At 34.1% G+C, this 16,508-nt stretch overlaps 1 protein-coding gene across 1 annotated transcript in view; it reads left to right on the top strand.

The window, feature by feature from the left end:
- CSMD3 (CUB and Sushi multiple domains 3) overlaps positions 1–16,508 on the top strand; it is a gene marked incomplete at both ends in the record, with an annotated part of 827,299 nt that overhangs the window by 400,540 nt on the left and 410,251 nt on the right. Inside the window, one exon of the mRNA XM_084229760.1 lies at positions 11,532–11,653. Within this exon, the coding sequence (XP_084085886.1) occupies positions 11,532–11,653 (122 nt within the window). The remainder of the gene's footprint in view (positions 1–11,531; positions 11,654–16,508) is intronic.

Consider the following 16,508-nt stretch of genomic DNA (forward strand, 5'->3'; position numbering starts at 1 on the left):
AATTTAGCAGCCTCCTGAAGGACCATGGCTTTATCCTAACTATCATATATTTATAATATCCTTGCCCTATAATATGAAGTCATTTAATAAAAAAGAATTTTATTTGGCATGTTTTATGGCATCATGATGAAACTATTATAAGGTTGGAGAAAATAACATTGCCTTGTTTTTCTAAACTAGTGATCTTTACGTCAAGTTGTTTTTTTTTTTTTTTCATTAACCACTCTACACCAGAAACTTAAAGCAAAGACATTATTATCACCTTTGAACAAAGTGCTGGCAATCATTGAAAGAGCTGTCATCTATCTTAGATAATGGCAATTTAACCACACAGTAAAATGCTATTGTCACTTGATGCATTTTGATGGGAAAGATGTCACTGATGTTTTATTTCTCCCATGAATTTTAATGGTAAATATACCATTAGTGACAAAACTGACTACAGTATAGTTCTATGACACTGTAAAAATTGTGCATTTAAAAATTGTCAAGTGCTTTCTTGTGTGTTTTTAAAACTATGCTAATTTCACATATATTATATACTTAAAAATACATTTTGAAAGCAACTTTCTTCTTCATTTCCTCAGCAGGGATGAGCTTGTCAGGGCTTATCTGAAGATAGGAGTCTTACAGGGGAGCACTCCAGGCCAATTATAAGGTCGTGAGCACCTGTCTTTAAATATATATTTTTACAAGATTTTCTGGAGGTGGGAAAGGAGGGTAGAGTCACAAAGATCTAAATTTACTTAGTGTGTTCTACTTTAAAATTATTTTAAAAAATGGATAAAGACTGTACATCTATAAATGATACTTTAGGCATACTCTTTTTCTTTTGAGGAATTCTAGGTTTTCTGTTTCGTAGGACCAATATAACCAACACACAAGTTTTGATTTCTTACTCATAAATAAGTTTGAAGAATTCTCAGGCAAACATTGAATCACTGAGTCAGGTTTTAAAGGTTCAAGTTAAATGCAAGTAGACAAAAGGCATTCATTTCCATAGGTGCTGCTTGAACATACTTGGGCAAATTGAGATCTAGAAATAGACTGACACTAGGTAGGTCTGTGTGAGTCACCTCATTTGAAAACACCCTAACTTCCTCTTTTGAAGTCCCTTGGTGTTTCTCAAGCATACCAGCCAGATCTCTCTGTCTTTAACAATTTGGAAGTATGCCAGCTCATCTCTCCTCAGGACTTGGCTGCTGAAGGGAGCATAGAGGCTCAGCACCATCTGAGTCCAGAGGAAATGAATGGCACAGCTGAATATCATCAGGGTAATGATGGCATCTCATTGCTCTCTAAATCTATTATTTGAGACAGAAATAGAGCAGGGGATTTTCCTGGCATTTCAATTATAAGAATTAGAAGTAAAATGTGAAAAATTGAGGGGCAGTGAGGGGAAAATTTTGGAGAAAAACCCAGAGTGCATTTAACTTTCCCTTTTCCCATTAGAGAATACAATATTGCGAAGTAGAGATTTGCCTTCAGTTTTAAAACAACCCATTTCCTAAATGATTTAACTTTCTAAAAATAGTCAGTGGCATTGATTTTTGGTAATTGGTTGTCTTAATATATGGATTTTATGAGGGAGAGTGTGTGTCCAAAAATTCCTTTGTACACTTTATAAATTCTCTTTAGCTCAGATTGGTCACTCCTGTGGTGACCAGTTAAAGTGTTGATTAGCTGCATCTGATTGGGTCTCTCCTTCTGCATCTTATTGTTTAATATATGGCCATTTTGATACCTGAGACACAAAGTCTATGAATCAACTTAGCCTTTACACAGATGTTCCTTGAAGCTGTAGAGGAACATGAATCAATTGTTGACCTAAAAGGAAATAAGAGATCCTGCTTTTGTCTATTTCCTATGCTTCTCTGATAGACATTTAAAAAGTTTCATAAGAGGCATCTATAGTGGTAGCCACTTAGATAACATATCCTTGTACTTCCTTTCCTGCATTCAGGTTTGTTTTACTCCCACCTGTTCTTCATTTCTACTCCCTGAGACTTTATTACCAATAAACCTCCTACACATACACTCCTGTCTCAGGTATAATTTATAATTTCTGGGAACATAGTCTGAGGCATAAGTTCATGCCTTCCTTTAAAGTGCCTGGCTTTCCTTTTACATCAGATAATAACAATCAATCCCTGCTTGATCTTTGGCTTTGGGTCATATGATTCTGAATATGCAGAAACTTACATTCCCCATAGGAAACAGACGGATAACTCACACCTCCCTTCTATTCCTTTCTGTCTCTGTGTATAATCACAATCTCAAAGGATATTCAGACTTTTTTCCTAACCCATATGGGCTTTGTTTGTGCTAATAGCAGGAAATGATGAAATCACTCATATGTTTCTATAGAATAGACATTGGGGTCAATTTCTACACTAGGTTTATAGATTTTTGTTTTTGTTGTTTTGGCTTGATTTTGGTTTTGTTTCTGGTGTGGATTTTTTTCTTATTCTGTGGTTAAATATATACATATAAAAATAGCAGTTGATGAAATAATTTACTATGGCTTACTGCACAGCTGAAAATGTTGCACAACTTCCTATCCAGAACAGCTGTAAGAACACACTTTTCAATGACAAACAGGTACAATGCTTCATGTTTGGATTTATTTATGGACTAAACAATGTACTTTTATTACTGTCTTTTGGTGATGATCTATGTGCTGTGGGAAATTCATGATAACTCTGCATACTTGGATTGTATAGACTATTTTTCTACATAAAGGCCTATCATGTGATTTTTAAGATGTTATGTACATTATCCATACCATAAAATATTATGCAGAAAATTTGTGTATGTGAAATGGAATTATGCATTACATATTTACAAGATTTTAGCCTTCAAGTTTCAGAGGATTGAATGTGTTTTAGTTTAACTATTGATATAAACAGCATATAGATTAATGAGAATGATTTTCATGTAGTCAAACAGTAAAAAAAATTGACATACTATAAATGTGCATAAGTAATGGTATAATAGTATTTACATTAAAATATATTCATGTATGCAAATAAAAGTTACAGTGGCTGATTAGACTATTTATCCTGTAATATTTATTTTACATCAAAAATAGACCAAAATTGATAAAAATATAACATGTTTACAGCATAGTAGATAAGAACTTAGACTTTACCATTTAGCTGCTGTGAATTCAATTAAACTTATGTGAATGATTTAAATTCTCTCATCTGAGCTAACTTCTTTGTAAAATTCAAATAATAGTAAAAAAATATAACAACTAACATATAGAGATCTTATTCCATGTTAGACAAGCTTTAAGTATATTAATTCTTTGGACGCTCTCAACAGACCTACAGGATACTACATTATCTTTTCCCTTACAAATGAGGAAACAAAAGCACAAAGGGATCCAGGGATTCAGCGTAGGCAAATTGATAGGAGACTGTACAGCCAGGATTTGAACCCATGCAATCAGGCTTCTTTAGGCTAGAGTTCTCAAAAGGAGCATATAGTATTCCTGTGTTGTGTTGCTTTGTTTTGTTTTAATTGATTAAATACTATAAAGAGGTAATGCTCCAAATATAATGGTATATAGTAAACTCTCATGACAAAGTTATTGTTACTGAAGATTGCTGCCATCTTTAAGAATTAGTACCACAGATTTACACTATGGCATTGAACAGTTCAGCACATCTCCTAAGATAGAAACTATTTAAAAGTCAAAGACTAGAGCATAAGGTAACAGGGACATATATTGAGTTTGCAACTGATTTGATCTTGAATCCTCCATTGGGAGGGGAAATAAATAGGAAAATAATTTTGGTGTGTTTACATCAGAGTTAAAACCAATACACAGTTTATAACAAAGAATGTTTGACTATGCATGTATTTTGGGTTGAGTGTTAAAAAGGGGTAAACAAAATGTACACATACACAAATTTATCGTCAAATTCTATTTTTATGCTAAGCAATTTGATTTCAGAGTTAAATTTGTGTAGCATCTATATCAAAGATTTTTTTGTAGTTCCTTTTCCCAAGTTTATTGAAGAGTAACTGACAAATATGGTTGTATATATTTAAAGTGTACGATGTGATTTGATGTGCATTTACATTTTTAATGATTACCAAGATCAAATTAATTAACACATCCATCAACTCAGTTAACTACTGTGCATGTGCTTGTGTGTGTGGTGAGGATGCTGAAAATTTACTCTTAGCATCTTTCAAGTATGCAATGCCATAAAATTAACTGTATATCACCACACTGTGAATTAGATCCTCAGAATTTATACACCATCTACATGAAAGTTTGTACTCCATGTTTATTCTAAATCAACAACAGAAAAAAAGAAAACAACCCTGATGCTTAGAATTTGTGAAAGTTTCATTTTTCTGATTGGTTGGTGTAGACATTTTGAATTTAATAAATATGAAGAATGGAAATTCCTATAAAAATCTTTAAAAATGTTTATTTCAATATTATAAGTTACTCTCCTGTAAATATCCTCTTAGCTAAATAATTCATCACTCATCTTCTTTTCTAGGTTACTTAATGATCCAGATATAATGTGATTTTTGTCTTCCTAGCATGTTGAATATATAGTGAGCGTCTTACTATCAACATATTAATAAGTAAGAATTTTGTTTCTCTAATTATATGATCATAAACATTTTGAAAATGTTAGTCTATTCATCGACATGAGCTATACAACTAAATAATATGGAGACTAAGAAAAATAATGCTGTTCTCATTTGTTATGATTATACAGCAGTTTTCTGTACCATTTTAAGAGCATAAGGTCTGGACTCAGAGAAGGTTTGAATTCCATACCCACTAAAAAACATGAGATCAAGAAGAGTCTTGGCAAATAGGAAACAATCACATTCCAAATTTGTGAAAACTATGAGTAACAAGTCTTAAAGCATTGCCTTAGACATATGTTCCATTTTATGGTTGACTTTATTTCCTCAAAGTAAAGGTATAAAAATTTTTCATTTAGTCATGCTCAGATTAATGTGTCACAATATTATCATGAGGTTACTTTTTTCGTCTTATATAACTCATTTTGCCCTCTTGCTCATCTTGGCAGCCTGGACCCCTAGTTTGGTGTCTCAGTCAAGATTCCATCTCCTAAGGATGTCATTCATTCACTAAATACTTTCTACAGGAGTAATCAAGAACCAACCAGTAATATTATGTGATAATTGTTCCCCTAGAACTTTAAGTAAACTGAAGAAAATTATACACTAGAAGATAATAAAATAATAATTTTAATAAATAATTTTTAAAAAATATGGGAACACAGATGGAAGAGCATACTACATGAATTTGACTGGGATGAGGGCTAACAGGGGAAGCTCCACAGAGTAGTGCCAATTTAAATCTGAAAGTATGGGATTAGATAAATGATAAAGGAAGGACCCTTAGTAAGTGTAAATAATGTTTGAATTAACAAGCTTTTTATTTCTTTCTTGGTTCTCAAAAACACTGTGTTAACTAACTTAAATATGATAGTTTTCCACTATAATAGAAGGTGAAGTTTACACTTTGTTTCCATAATTTCCATTCACCAAGGTTGCCATTAACATGTTGTAATGTATAGTACAGCACCCCCACAAAAACACAAAACAACTAATTGTCTATCAGGTGGAACCTGAAAGCTCTGCAATAAGCTGATAATTGAGAATTATACAAAAGACAAAGCAGACTTAATAGCTGGCATTTTTTACCTTTCCCAGAGACAAAAAGGAAGCAAAATCAGAAAAGTAGGTGGAGCTGCTGGTTGCAGGTGTATGGCTTATTGGATGCAGATGTATGCTTATTGGATCCAATCATTTGTGGGTAGTGGGCAGTGTTCGGTGCTGGATACAGCAGTTTCCTGTGCTGGCTACACTGGGAGTCTGTGGAGTTCTTAGCAGGGCTCATCCACAGTTACCGGCTGGTTAGAGGATTTTAAAATGTTGGACTTAGCAAGTTTGCATAAAATTGCCAAGACAGTGCCTGCCAGTGTTTCTGACATGGAAATTGTCCCCAAGCATCCTGCCTCTCGCAGGTAGATGCTTTAGATTTCCTCCTCACTACAAATCTTAACATCTGTGGTATGGTCTCCTCCTCAGAGAGAGCTAAGTTCTTTTTCTCAATGCTGTTCTTTTATCCTTTGTTGTAAGACTTCTTTGTCCAGTTTTCACATTTTCTCCCTCTTAAATTGTCTGTACACAATTGTATATTTGTTCTGTCCATGAGAGGCTGTGAATCCAGGTTCCTCGTATGACACCATCTTGAACACCCTGCTCATAAGTCATGTATTTTACATTGCTTAACAACAACAACAAAAATCCTCTTAACTGTTTATTCATTTTGTTCTTTACCATTTATTTTCAGAAATGAAACTTTTGTCTTGGAATAATTTTAGATTCATAGAAAAGATGTAAAGATCATATTTTCTTATATACGGTATGCTATTTAGTGCTTCTTTGCCCACTGAAGCTCACCCTGAATTTATACTCTTAAATTCATGTGCTGTAATTACATGTGATGTCATATTCAACTCTGATATTATCTCAAGGATACCTTTTCTTAACTTACAAGTTGCAAAAATGTTCTCTTTTTGTTACCATAACATCTGTTTTCCTTTATTTTAGCACTTATAACACATTATGAAAATGAATTTTTTTGTCTGCCCCTTCTCCAAGATTTAGTCTTTAAAAGAAAGACTCCTATTTTATTCATTTTTTACATTGAAGCATTTAAAGTCAATGTTTGATGCTGAATAAATACCTTCATAAAAGAATAACTAACCATCATAAAATAATCATTTAACATTTCCCTAGAAAGATTTTCTTGAATTATGTATAATAACGAAGTTGCCCTGAAATACATTTTTATGAATTGCCTCTTTTTCTTGACTTCTAATTGAACCATTTATTGCAAACATTGGCCTTTTACATTTTTTGCATTTGGATATATTTTACTTCATTAATTTTCACTAAAAGTTTTGAAAAATTTGTATGCACTTTTAGTAAGTGCTATACACTAAGTCAACATATTGTTATTAGGATACGAAAGAATTGAAAGATGTAGTTGCTGACATAAAGAAGCTCAAGGTATAAATGAGAGCATAAGTGATGTGATAGAAGTAATGGTTTGAACGAATGAATTTTAGCTAGCAAGTAAAGCATTTAAAAAGAATATTCCACTTGAAGGAAATGCCATATGAATGGTGTGGAGCTAACATAGAGTATGGCGTATTTTAAAATTAAAAGCTGACAGCTGATGCTTCCTGCCTTTTAAAATGTAGATCACATAGTCTAAAACATCTTCCTACTCATGCTATCTATGTTTTTATTCCACTCTGTTTTGCTCCTTGGGTAGCCTTAAGAGTACTATGGTTTTGGGCCTCCCCTGATGGCGCAATGGTTGAGCACTGTGCTGCGAAGCTGCCCGCATCCTCTGCAGTGTTGGTTCGATCCCCGGCCACTGGCAAGGGTCCCACCTGATGCGACAGACCTCTCCTGCCGCGCCCGCTGCTCCCCTCAGCAGTGTATTTCCAGTCTGCCTGTTCTGTTCCCCGCTCTGGCTCTGGAGAATTCTGTCACCTTCCCGCGCTTCTGACTGTGCCTAGTGCTTGTATAAATAAATAAATAAATCTTAAAAAAAAAATAAGAGTACTATGGTTTTACAAATATTATGCATGTTAATTTCATTCTGCCCTGCCACCTAATTTGTCTCTCTTACTAGCAGATTAACTTTTATTTTGTTTTATTAGAAAGCACAATGGATCATTAATCCATAAAAATAAATTTTTATTGCTTATTTAATATCATGTTTTCTCATCCTGATATCAAGATAGGATGATACGGTGAAACAGTGAGCAAGGAGAGACATATAAACACGATTTTTATGATAAGGATAAATACTAACAACTGAGAACTAAAAAAAAAAAAGAAAAAAGAAATTGGATATATTAAGTGTTATAAATATATTTCAAGGCATTGTGTTAAATCTACATTTTTGTTGTGATTGTTGAAATGTGTTATTTCATAATGTCCTACTTCATAATAAATCAGAAGTAGCACATCTTAGCAAAGATGGCCCAGTGTGTATGTTTTAAACTATTATGAGTTTCCTTCCTAGAAAGGAAGTTGGATAGAAAAATAAAATCTGCTTAATCATAGTTCTTCAAACATACCAACTATCTTGCAGAAATACTAAAATTCTGACACACAACCCAGAAATCTGTATCTAGTTTAATAGAATCTATTTTCCGCCAGAAAATGCCACAATTCCTATTTATGTCCATTAAGAGAACAGATGCTCTACTGGTAGCGTTCTCACTTGTCATTTTTCCTTTGTCTAATTTAATAATAGATTTCTACCAAGTTTTGTTCATTTTCTCAGCCAATCTTTTATGTTCTCAGTTGAAAAATAATTACCAAACCCTTCCCATTTGCTAAGCATTATCCTCTCTAGGGTACTAATTTCTTCATTAAAAATATTTTAATCTAATTTATAAAGTATTTTTCATAACTTTGGAAATATTTTCTATTTGAGTTAATATAGTCTGTAACTCTTGTAACACTTGTAAGTATTTAATTTCTTGAGTCATTTTATTTTCTCAAAGTCAGTTTTTCATCTGGCCACTCTTTTATATTCAAAGCATATATATCTGCCACTAGAGAAGGAATTGTCTTCTCAAAATGACCAAGAACATTTCAATTCAGCATAATCTAATAATAATGATCACTGAATAATTAAAAAATGTTGCTTTAAAAAGTGTTTTAATGGAAACAAATACCTTTTTTATTATGTACATGTTCAACTCTGTTTGTTTACAATGAGTTTTTTTTTTTTTAATTTCTTGACAATGTTTTTTTTTACAAAATCTAGGGACAAAGACTCCCAGATTACCAGGGAGGGAAAAGACAAATTAAAAATAAAATAATTATTTTTCTATATCACTTCATACAAATAACCCTTCTTGATTTGTTGTTTACTTCCATTAGCCTTCTTCAGCTTTTGCTTTCATAACATGTTGCAAATTCAGTTAGTTTAGTCTTTCTGTATCCATAAAGACTAAATTCCATGAAGGCAGGGGCCTTGACATTGGCCTGGACATTGTCTCTCAATGTCCAGCATGAATTTTCACTAGAAAGTGCACTCATATGTTTGTGGAATACATCAATTTGCAGAATAAAACTATTCCACATATAAATGAAATCATCCAATATTCATCTTACCCCTTCTTATTTCTCTCAGCATCATTTTCCCTAGTTCCATGTTGTTGAAAATGGCAAGAGTTAATATATTTTATGGCTGAGTAGCATTTCATCTGATATATTATTCATACGATATTTTCTAATCTTTTCCTCTATACTTGGATACTTAGTTGTTTCCATAACTTGGTTATTGTATATATACTGCTGTAATGAACATAGACATTCATATATACCTTCAAATTAGTGTTTTTGCATTCTTTGGCTAGATACCTAGCAGTGAAATTGTAAAATAATATGGTATATCTATTTTTAATATTTCGAAGAAATGCATTTCTGTGAATGCAATGTTAATTTCTGTTTGAATACCTCTCAAATCTGCATCACAAATTTGGGGTCTCAATTTCTAAATTAATTTTTCCCTGCAGGACAGTCAATTAAATGTTTTCAGGGGAACTTTTTTTTTATTTTATTTTTTTAACAGTATTCTTTTTTTTTATTTTTTTAATAATACATTTTATTTTTATATTCCCCATACAATTGCAACCCCCCATTCTGACCCCAATACCTCCCCTCACGCCCCCCACCCCCCAAAAAGTGTCTCTGGTTCATAGTTTTTTGTTGATTTTGATTTTCACTTTCTTATAGTTATTCATTTTCCTGGTCCCTTATTTAAGTTTTCTAGATTCCTGCTATGAGTGAGACCATCCGGTATTTTTCTTTTTCTTTCTGGCTTATTTCGCTGAGCATGATCCCTTCCAGCGCCATCCATGTTGCTGCAAATTGCATGTGTTTATCTTTTTTGAATGCTGAGTAATATTCCATGGTGTATATGTACCACATCTTCTTGATCCAGTCATCTATTTTGGGGCATTTGGGCTGTTTCCAAAGCTTAGCTATTGTAAACAGTGCTGCTATAAACATAGGGGTGCAGGTGTTCTTTGGAATTGATGTTTCTGTGTCCTTTGGGTAAATACCTAGGAGTGGAATTGCTGGATCATATGGAAGCTCTATGTTTAGTAGGTCCAGAATCTCCACACAGCTCTCCATAGTGGTTGGACCAGTTTGCACTCCCACCAGCAGTGCAGAAGAGTTCCTTTTTCTCCACACCCTCGCCAACATTTGTTGTTGCTAGTTTTTTTTTAATATGTGCCATTCTCACTGGTGTAAGATGGTATCTCATGGTAGTTTTGATTTGCATTTCCCTGATGACAAGTGATGTTGAACATTTTTTCATATGCCTGTTGGCCATTTGCATTTCCTCTTCAGAGAAGTTTCTTTTTAGCTCTTCTGCCCATTTTTTCACTGGATTATTTTCTTTGTTGTTGTTGAGTCTCATCAGCTCTTTGCAGATTTTTGTGATCAGTCCTTTATCATTAGTGTTGTGTGCAACTTTTAATTAAACCTTTTTAACTAATCGTTTCACTCCCTCCCACATATACATATATTGTATCTTTAACTTAGATATTGTAATTAGTGCTGCAATGAACACTATGTGTTATAGATGCATTATTAAATCTCTTGGATTTATGTAGACATTTATATTACAAGTACAGCAACTTTTTTTCTTTCTTTAAATTTTGTAATTCTTCCCAAATTTTTCTTAGTTTACTGCATTATTTAAAATCTCTAAGAAAATTTTGAATGTTTTCACACATTTGGGGCATCCACATTTTGATCTAACATTTATTAATCTAATGCTTGTTTTGGTTTCATATAATCATTGTTCTATTTAGGAGAATTTCTCCTTTTTTCTACTATTTCTGTTTCTCAGAATTTAAAGAAGGAGTAAAAATTAGAAGATATTACATTTCACTTTTGTGGCAATTTATTAAAATTATTTCAGTGTAACTGTTTTTTTGTGGTCTGATTGGCTTAATTCACAGTTCTAAGAACAGAAAAAGTGTATTTTTGATACAGATGTCTCAGTTATTCCCTTGAGTAATATGGTATTTAATAAATATAAATGAAAAACTTTTAAATTGCTTAATCAATCCAAGACATTGCTTCTCTGTAGATTTTTGTTAAAACAGTATTGGATAAATATACATCTTTAATTTTTAGTTCACCTATTTACAGTCAGAGGGCAGTTTGTCATGCCTTACACCTGTACTCATAAAAAATTTGATTAATATTGAAAATATTGACTTAGTAATCTTCAGGATGTGAAAGACTCATTTTGATAAGTCATATTAGAATGGTATTTAATACATACATATATATGTTTCAAGGTGATTATAATTGTGCAATTTGATCTAAAATCTATTTGCAAAATATTTTGTTGCAAGAATTTTGCATGTGGCATGTGTTCATCTTGTAAAATTCAATTTCTCTTTTAGTGAAGACGTGTGGCTCTAATCTTCAAGGACCAAGTGGAACCTTTACATCTCCCAACTTTCCATTCCAGTATGACAGCAATGCACAATGTGTCTGGGTCATCACAGCGGTGAATACAAATAAGGTAAGGAAACCCATTTGTGGTAGAAAAACATAGTCATAAAGACAAAGGCAAAGAGATCTTGAGAAAAATGGAGTAAAGAAAATTCATAACAGGACCTCCCCTGATGGTGCAGGCTGTTGAGTACCACGCTGCGAAGCTGTCTTGCAGCCTCTGCAGCATTGGTTCCATCCCAGCTGGCCGGGGAGGGTCCCACATGCTGCGGCAGACCTCTCCTGTGGCACCTGCTGCTCCCCTCAGCAGTTTATTTCATCAGTCAGACTGTTCTGTTCCCTGCTCTGTCTCTGGTGAATCCTCTCACTTTCCCGCACTTCTGGTCTGTACCCCCATTCTTGTATAAATAAATAAATAAATAAATCTTTAAAAAAAAAGTAAAGAAAATTCATAATGAAAGCATAATTTCACTCATGTTTTCTATTTATCCATTATATAAAACTTACACATATAAAACTTTGGGAAAAAGATTAACTTAAAAAAATACAATTTTGCTCCTAATTACTAACATATAAATGGCAACATTAAAATTATGAATGAATATTTTCTGAAACATTTTTGAAAGCTGTTAAGTAGATATTTTATTTCATATTAAATAAGCCATAAATAATGTCTTTTCACTTCATGTCTTTTCTGCTTGACATATCCTTCAGGTATAACATGTTTTTATGCACAGTTAGCTTTCCTTTCAATGTTTCTCTATTGTGCTCTGTAGTAATAAGGATTCATATTGCAGATATTTGAAAAGTTTGGATTGCCTTTCTATTTGACTCTAAGATAACTAATTCATCTATATGTACCACAATACTTAAAAAAAAAAAAGTAATGCTGAATGAATGTAAGAACAACTGAAATATTAGCTAGTCCTTTCCTATCCTGCTTCTTTTTGTAAGCTATAGAGAATCCAAATTTCTCACAGATATGATAACTTTTTTGTATTAGTTTAAGGAATGTTTGGTTTTAGAGTCCATAAAACTGGGTCAAGGGCCTCCCTGGTGGCACAGGCGATTGAGAGCTGAGCTGTGAAGCTGTCCGTAGCCTATGCAGTCACTGTTCGATCCCCGCCACATGGCGAGCAGACCTCTCCTGTCTCACCCACTGCTCCCCTCAGCAGTGTATTTCGTCATTCTGCCTGTTCTGTTCCCCACTCTGTCTCTGGTGAATCCTCTTACCCCCCACACCTCTGACCTGTGCCCCAGTTCTCATATGCATAAATAAATACTTAAAAAGAAATATTTTTACATCATTGTAATTGCCTATAATTGTCATCAAAATGTGGTTATTATCTACTGTTCTATAAGCTACCTGCATTGTTAAATTCAATTCATTCTCATTACTGAGCTACCAGACATTTCAGAGGTCATCATATTTCTCCTTATTTTACCTAATCTGCCAAACTTTTATCTCTTCTTTTTTCTCTCTAAAAATTCCAATTTATTTTCTTAGGAAGATAGAATTACTTTCACTTCCTATTATTTTTAATCAAAATCTGGCTATAAACTTTAATTTTGATAAGTTAACCTATAGAATTGATTTTTACAATAACCCACAGTTAGAATTGTATTTTACACTAATGGCCCAGTTCTCCACACCCCATCTCTCTCCCTTCTTCCCTCCCTCCCTCCATCTCCATCGCTCTTATAAGGAAAATGCTGATGTCTCCAGGATTTCAGTGAATCTCACAACTGAGAAAATACAACCCATTGGGATTTTAGTAATGAAAGATTTAAATTGACTGAACCTAGAAGGAAATAATTCAGATAGAATAAAGACAGCATGTGAGGTCAACTTCAGTTTAGATTATACCTCTCACTAGTTTAGTAAAAATAATTAAAAGAATAAGACTTAACTATGTTAAAAAATATATATATGGGGCACATATATATGGGACACTAAACAGGCACATTTTTTTTTTTTTTGGTATTTGAAGACAACAAAACTAATTTGTTTCTAAATTTGGTTCATGTTTTCACCCTATAATTCAGAGAATGTCGTTTAGCTATTTCCTAGTGAATCTGTGAAGAAGGCCAAGGATTGGCATAATTTTAAGTGTATATATTTATGAACTCTCTCTGGACATGGTCTAAAATTAGAGCATGATAGATAGCAACTATTTTGTTGACATAAAGCAGTTGTTGGGATTTTTCATTTAGTTCTGATGAAAATTCTCTGTAACATTTAAAATTATCCCGGCACATAAATCTGTCTTCTCCTGAGGTAAGATGATAGATGTCAGTTCTCCCCTATCCATTTTATGGACACATATCCCAACACCTTAAATGCATCTAAAGAAGAACAACATTTTTTTTTTTTTAAGTAGGGCATGATATCCCTTTCTGGGAGGTCATTATTTTGTTTTTGAAACATGTAGTGAATGTCTGTTTTTACAATGTGGTAAAATAATTAAAATGTAAAATATTTCACTCATATATTTACTACATTTAAGCTAATAGATTTTGTTTATACTCATGAAATACATATTCAGTGCATCTTCCCAGAAACTCTTCAGGCATCAGAGTACATACACCCTTGTATTTGCCCATGACACGGTCAACACAAGTCTTTCTATCTTGTCACTGTTCCATCACTTAGCTAGACTTTGCCACTTCATTTAGCCTGCCCACTTAGAGGCACTGGTTCCTTATGCCAAATAGTTGCAGTTTTGGGGCCTGAACTGAACTTCAGTGCAAGGTCTTAGTCCTCATGCAGGAATAGAGAGTGACAACTTTTATGCAGACTGCAGCTGTCATTTCTGTAAAAAGTGGAACCAAGACAAGGATTTATATGCAAGTGACTCATTAAGAAAGTATTCCCAGAAAACTATTAAGGAAGTGGGGAAATTAGTAAAGGAAAAAGATGCTAAGTAAGGGTACAATTTCAGGAAAAATTCAAGTTTCAGCCTAAAACTTTGCAGCGCAAATTACACCTGGGAGGTTGTCTCAACTGAAATCATGGGAGATGGGGGGGTCTCTTATGTCTGCATCTGATAGTCATACACAGGTTTCCCAGGACCTTCTGGGCTCACGTGTTGACTGTCAGAAGGCAGTCTTTAGAAGACTTCTAGCTATAGGCATTTAGAGGTGAATGAACATAGAAGATAGCATACTATTTTCCACAGGGGCTGAAACAGGTTACATTCCAACAACAATAAATGAGGGTCCTTTTTCTCCATATACTCATCAACACTTGTTTCTGGGCTTTTTAATATGGGCCATTCTCACAGGCGTAATATGATGTCTCAGTTTGCATTTGATTGATTTTCTGTGATTATAAATGATGATGAACATTTTTTCCTTATGTCTGTTGGCCATCTGTATGTCTTCTTTGGATAATGTCTTTTTAGCTCTCTGTTATTTTTTTAAAGATGTATTTTTATTTATTTTTGCATACGAGAACTGGAGTGTAGGCCAGACGTGTGGGGGATAAGAGGATTCACCAGAAACAGAGTGAGGAACAGGTGGATCTACTGAGATACACTGCTGAGGAGAGCAGTGGGCGAGAGGAGAGGTCTGGTGCACCATGTGTGTAGCTCCCTGGCTGGGCATGGAACTCATGCTTCAGTGGCTGGCAACAGTGACAGCACTGGTACTTTAACCCCTGCGCCACCAGAGAGGCCCTTTTCTGTCAATTTTTTTTTTAAGATTTATTTATTTATTTATTTATTTATTTATTTATACAAGCACTGGGTACAGTCAGAAGCGTGGGAGGGTGAGAGAATTCGCCAGAGCCAGAGCGGGGAGCAGAGCAGGCAGAAGGACCGAAGCACACTGCTGAGGGGAGCAGCAGGCGGCAGGAGAGGTCTGCACGCCATGTGGGACCCTCCTCCCATGGCCGGGGAGGAGCTGTGGATCTAACCAGCACTGCAGAGGCTGCAGGCAGCTTTGCAACCCAGAGCTCAACCGCTGTGCCACCAGGGAGGCCCTTTTCTGTTAATTTTTAAGTACGTTTCTGTTTTTGTTTTCTGAGTTGTATGAATTCTTCGTAGATTTTTAATATTAGATCCTCATCAAAAGTACACATATGCAAGTATTTCTCATAGTCAGTAGTGTGTCTAATAATATTTTACTTCCCTGTGCAGCTTTTTAGTTTGATGAAGTCCCATTTGTTTATTTTTTTTTTTATTTTCTTCTCCTTGCAGTTGGAATAGCGTCTCCAAATTTACCCCATGTCATGAAGAGTTTGGCTGTTTTCTTTTGTATTTTATGATTTCAGATCCTACATCCAAGTCTTTAATCCGGGGATGTAATACCTCCTTTCTTCATCTTTTTGTCAGAATTGCTTTGGCCTTTCTGGGTCTTTTGTGGTTTCATATAACTTTTTTAATGTTTCATTTCTTTCTTTGAAGAAATCTTTTGAAATTTTGAAAGGGTTTGCATTGAATCTGTATATTGCATAGAATAACATGGTCATTTTAACAATTCTAATTCTTCCAGTCCATAAGCAACAGTTCTTTCCATTTCTCTGTGTCTTATAATTATTTTATCAGTATCTCATAATTTTCATTGTGCAGGACATTCAATTTTTTTTGTTAATTTTACTCCTAGAAATTTTATTATTTTTGGTGTAACTGTAAATGGGTTTGTTTTCTGATTTCTTTCTCTTCTAGTTTGTTTTCTGCATATAGTAACACAATTGGTTTTTGTTATTGACTTTTTTTAAAAGATTTATTTCTTTATGCATACAAGAACTGGGGTACAGGCCAGAGGTATGGGGGTAAGAGGATTCATCAGAGACAAGAGTGGGGAACAAAACAGGCAGATTGGCTGAAATACACTGCTGAGGGGAGCAGTGGGCAAGACAGCAGAGTTCTGATGTGCCATATGGGTCAGCTCTTTGGCCAAGGATCAAAGTCTTGCTACAGAGG

The sequence above is a fragment of the Talpa europaea genome, assembly GCF_964194135.1.
Source record: "Talpa europaea genome assembly, chromosome: 3".
NCBI lineage: Eukaryota > Metazoa > Chordata > Mammalia > Eulipotyphla > Talpidae > Talpa > Talpa europaea.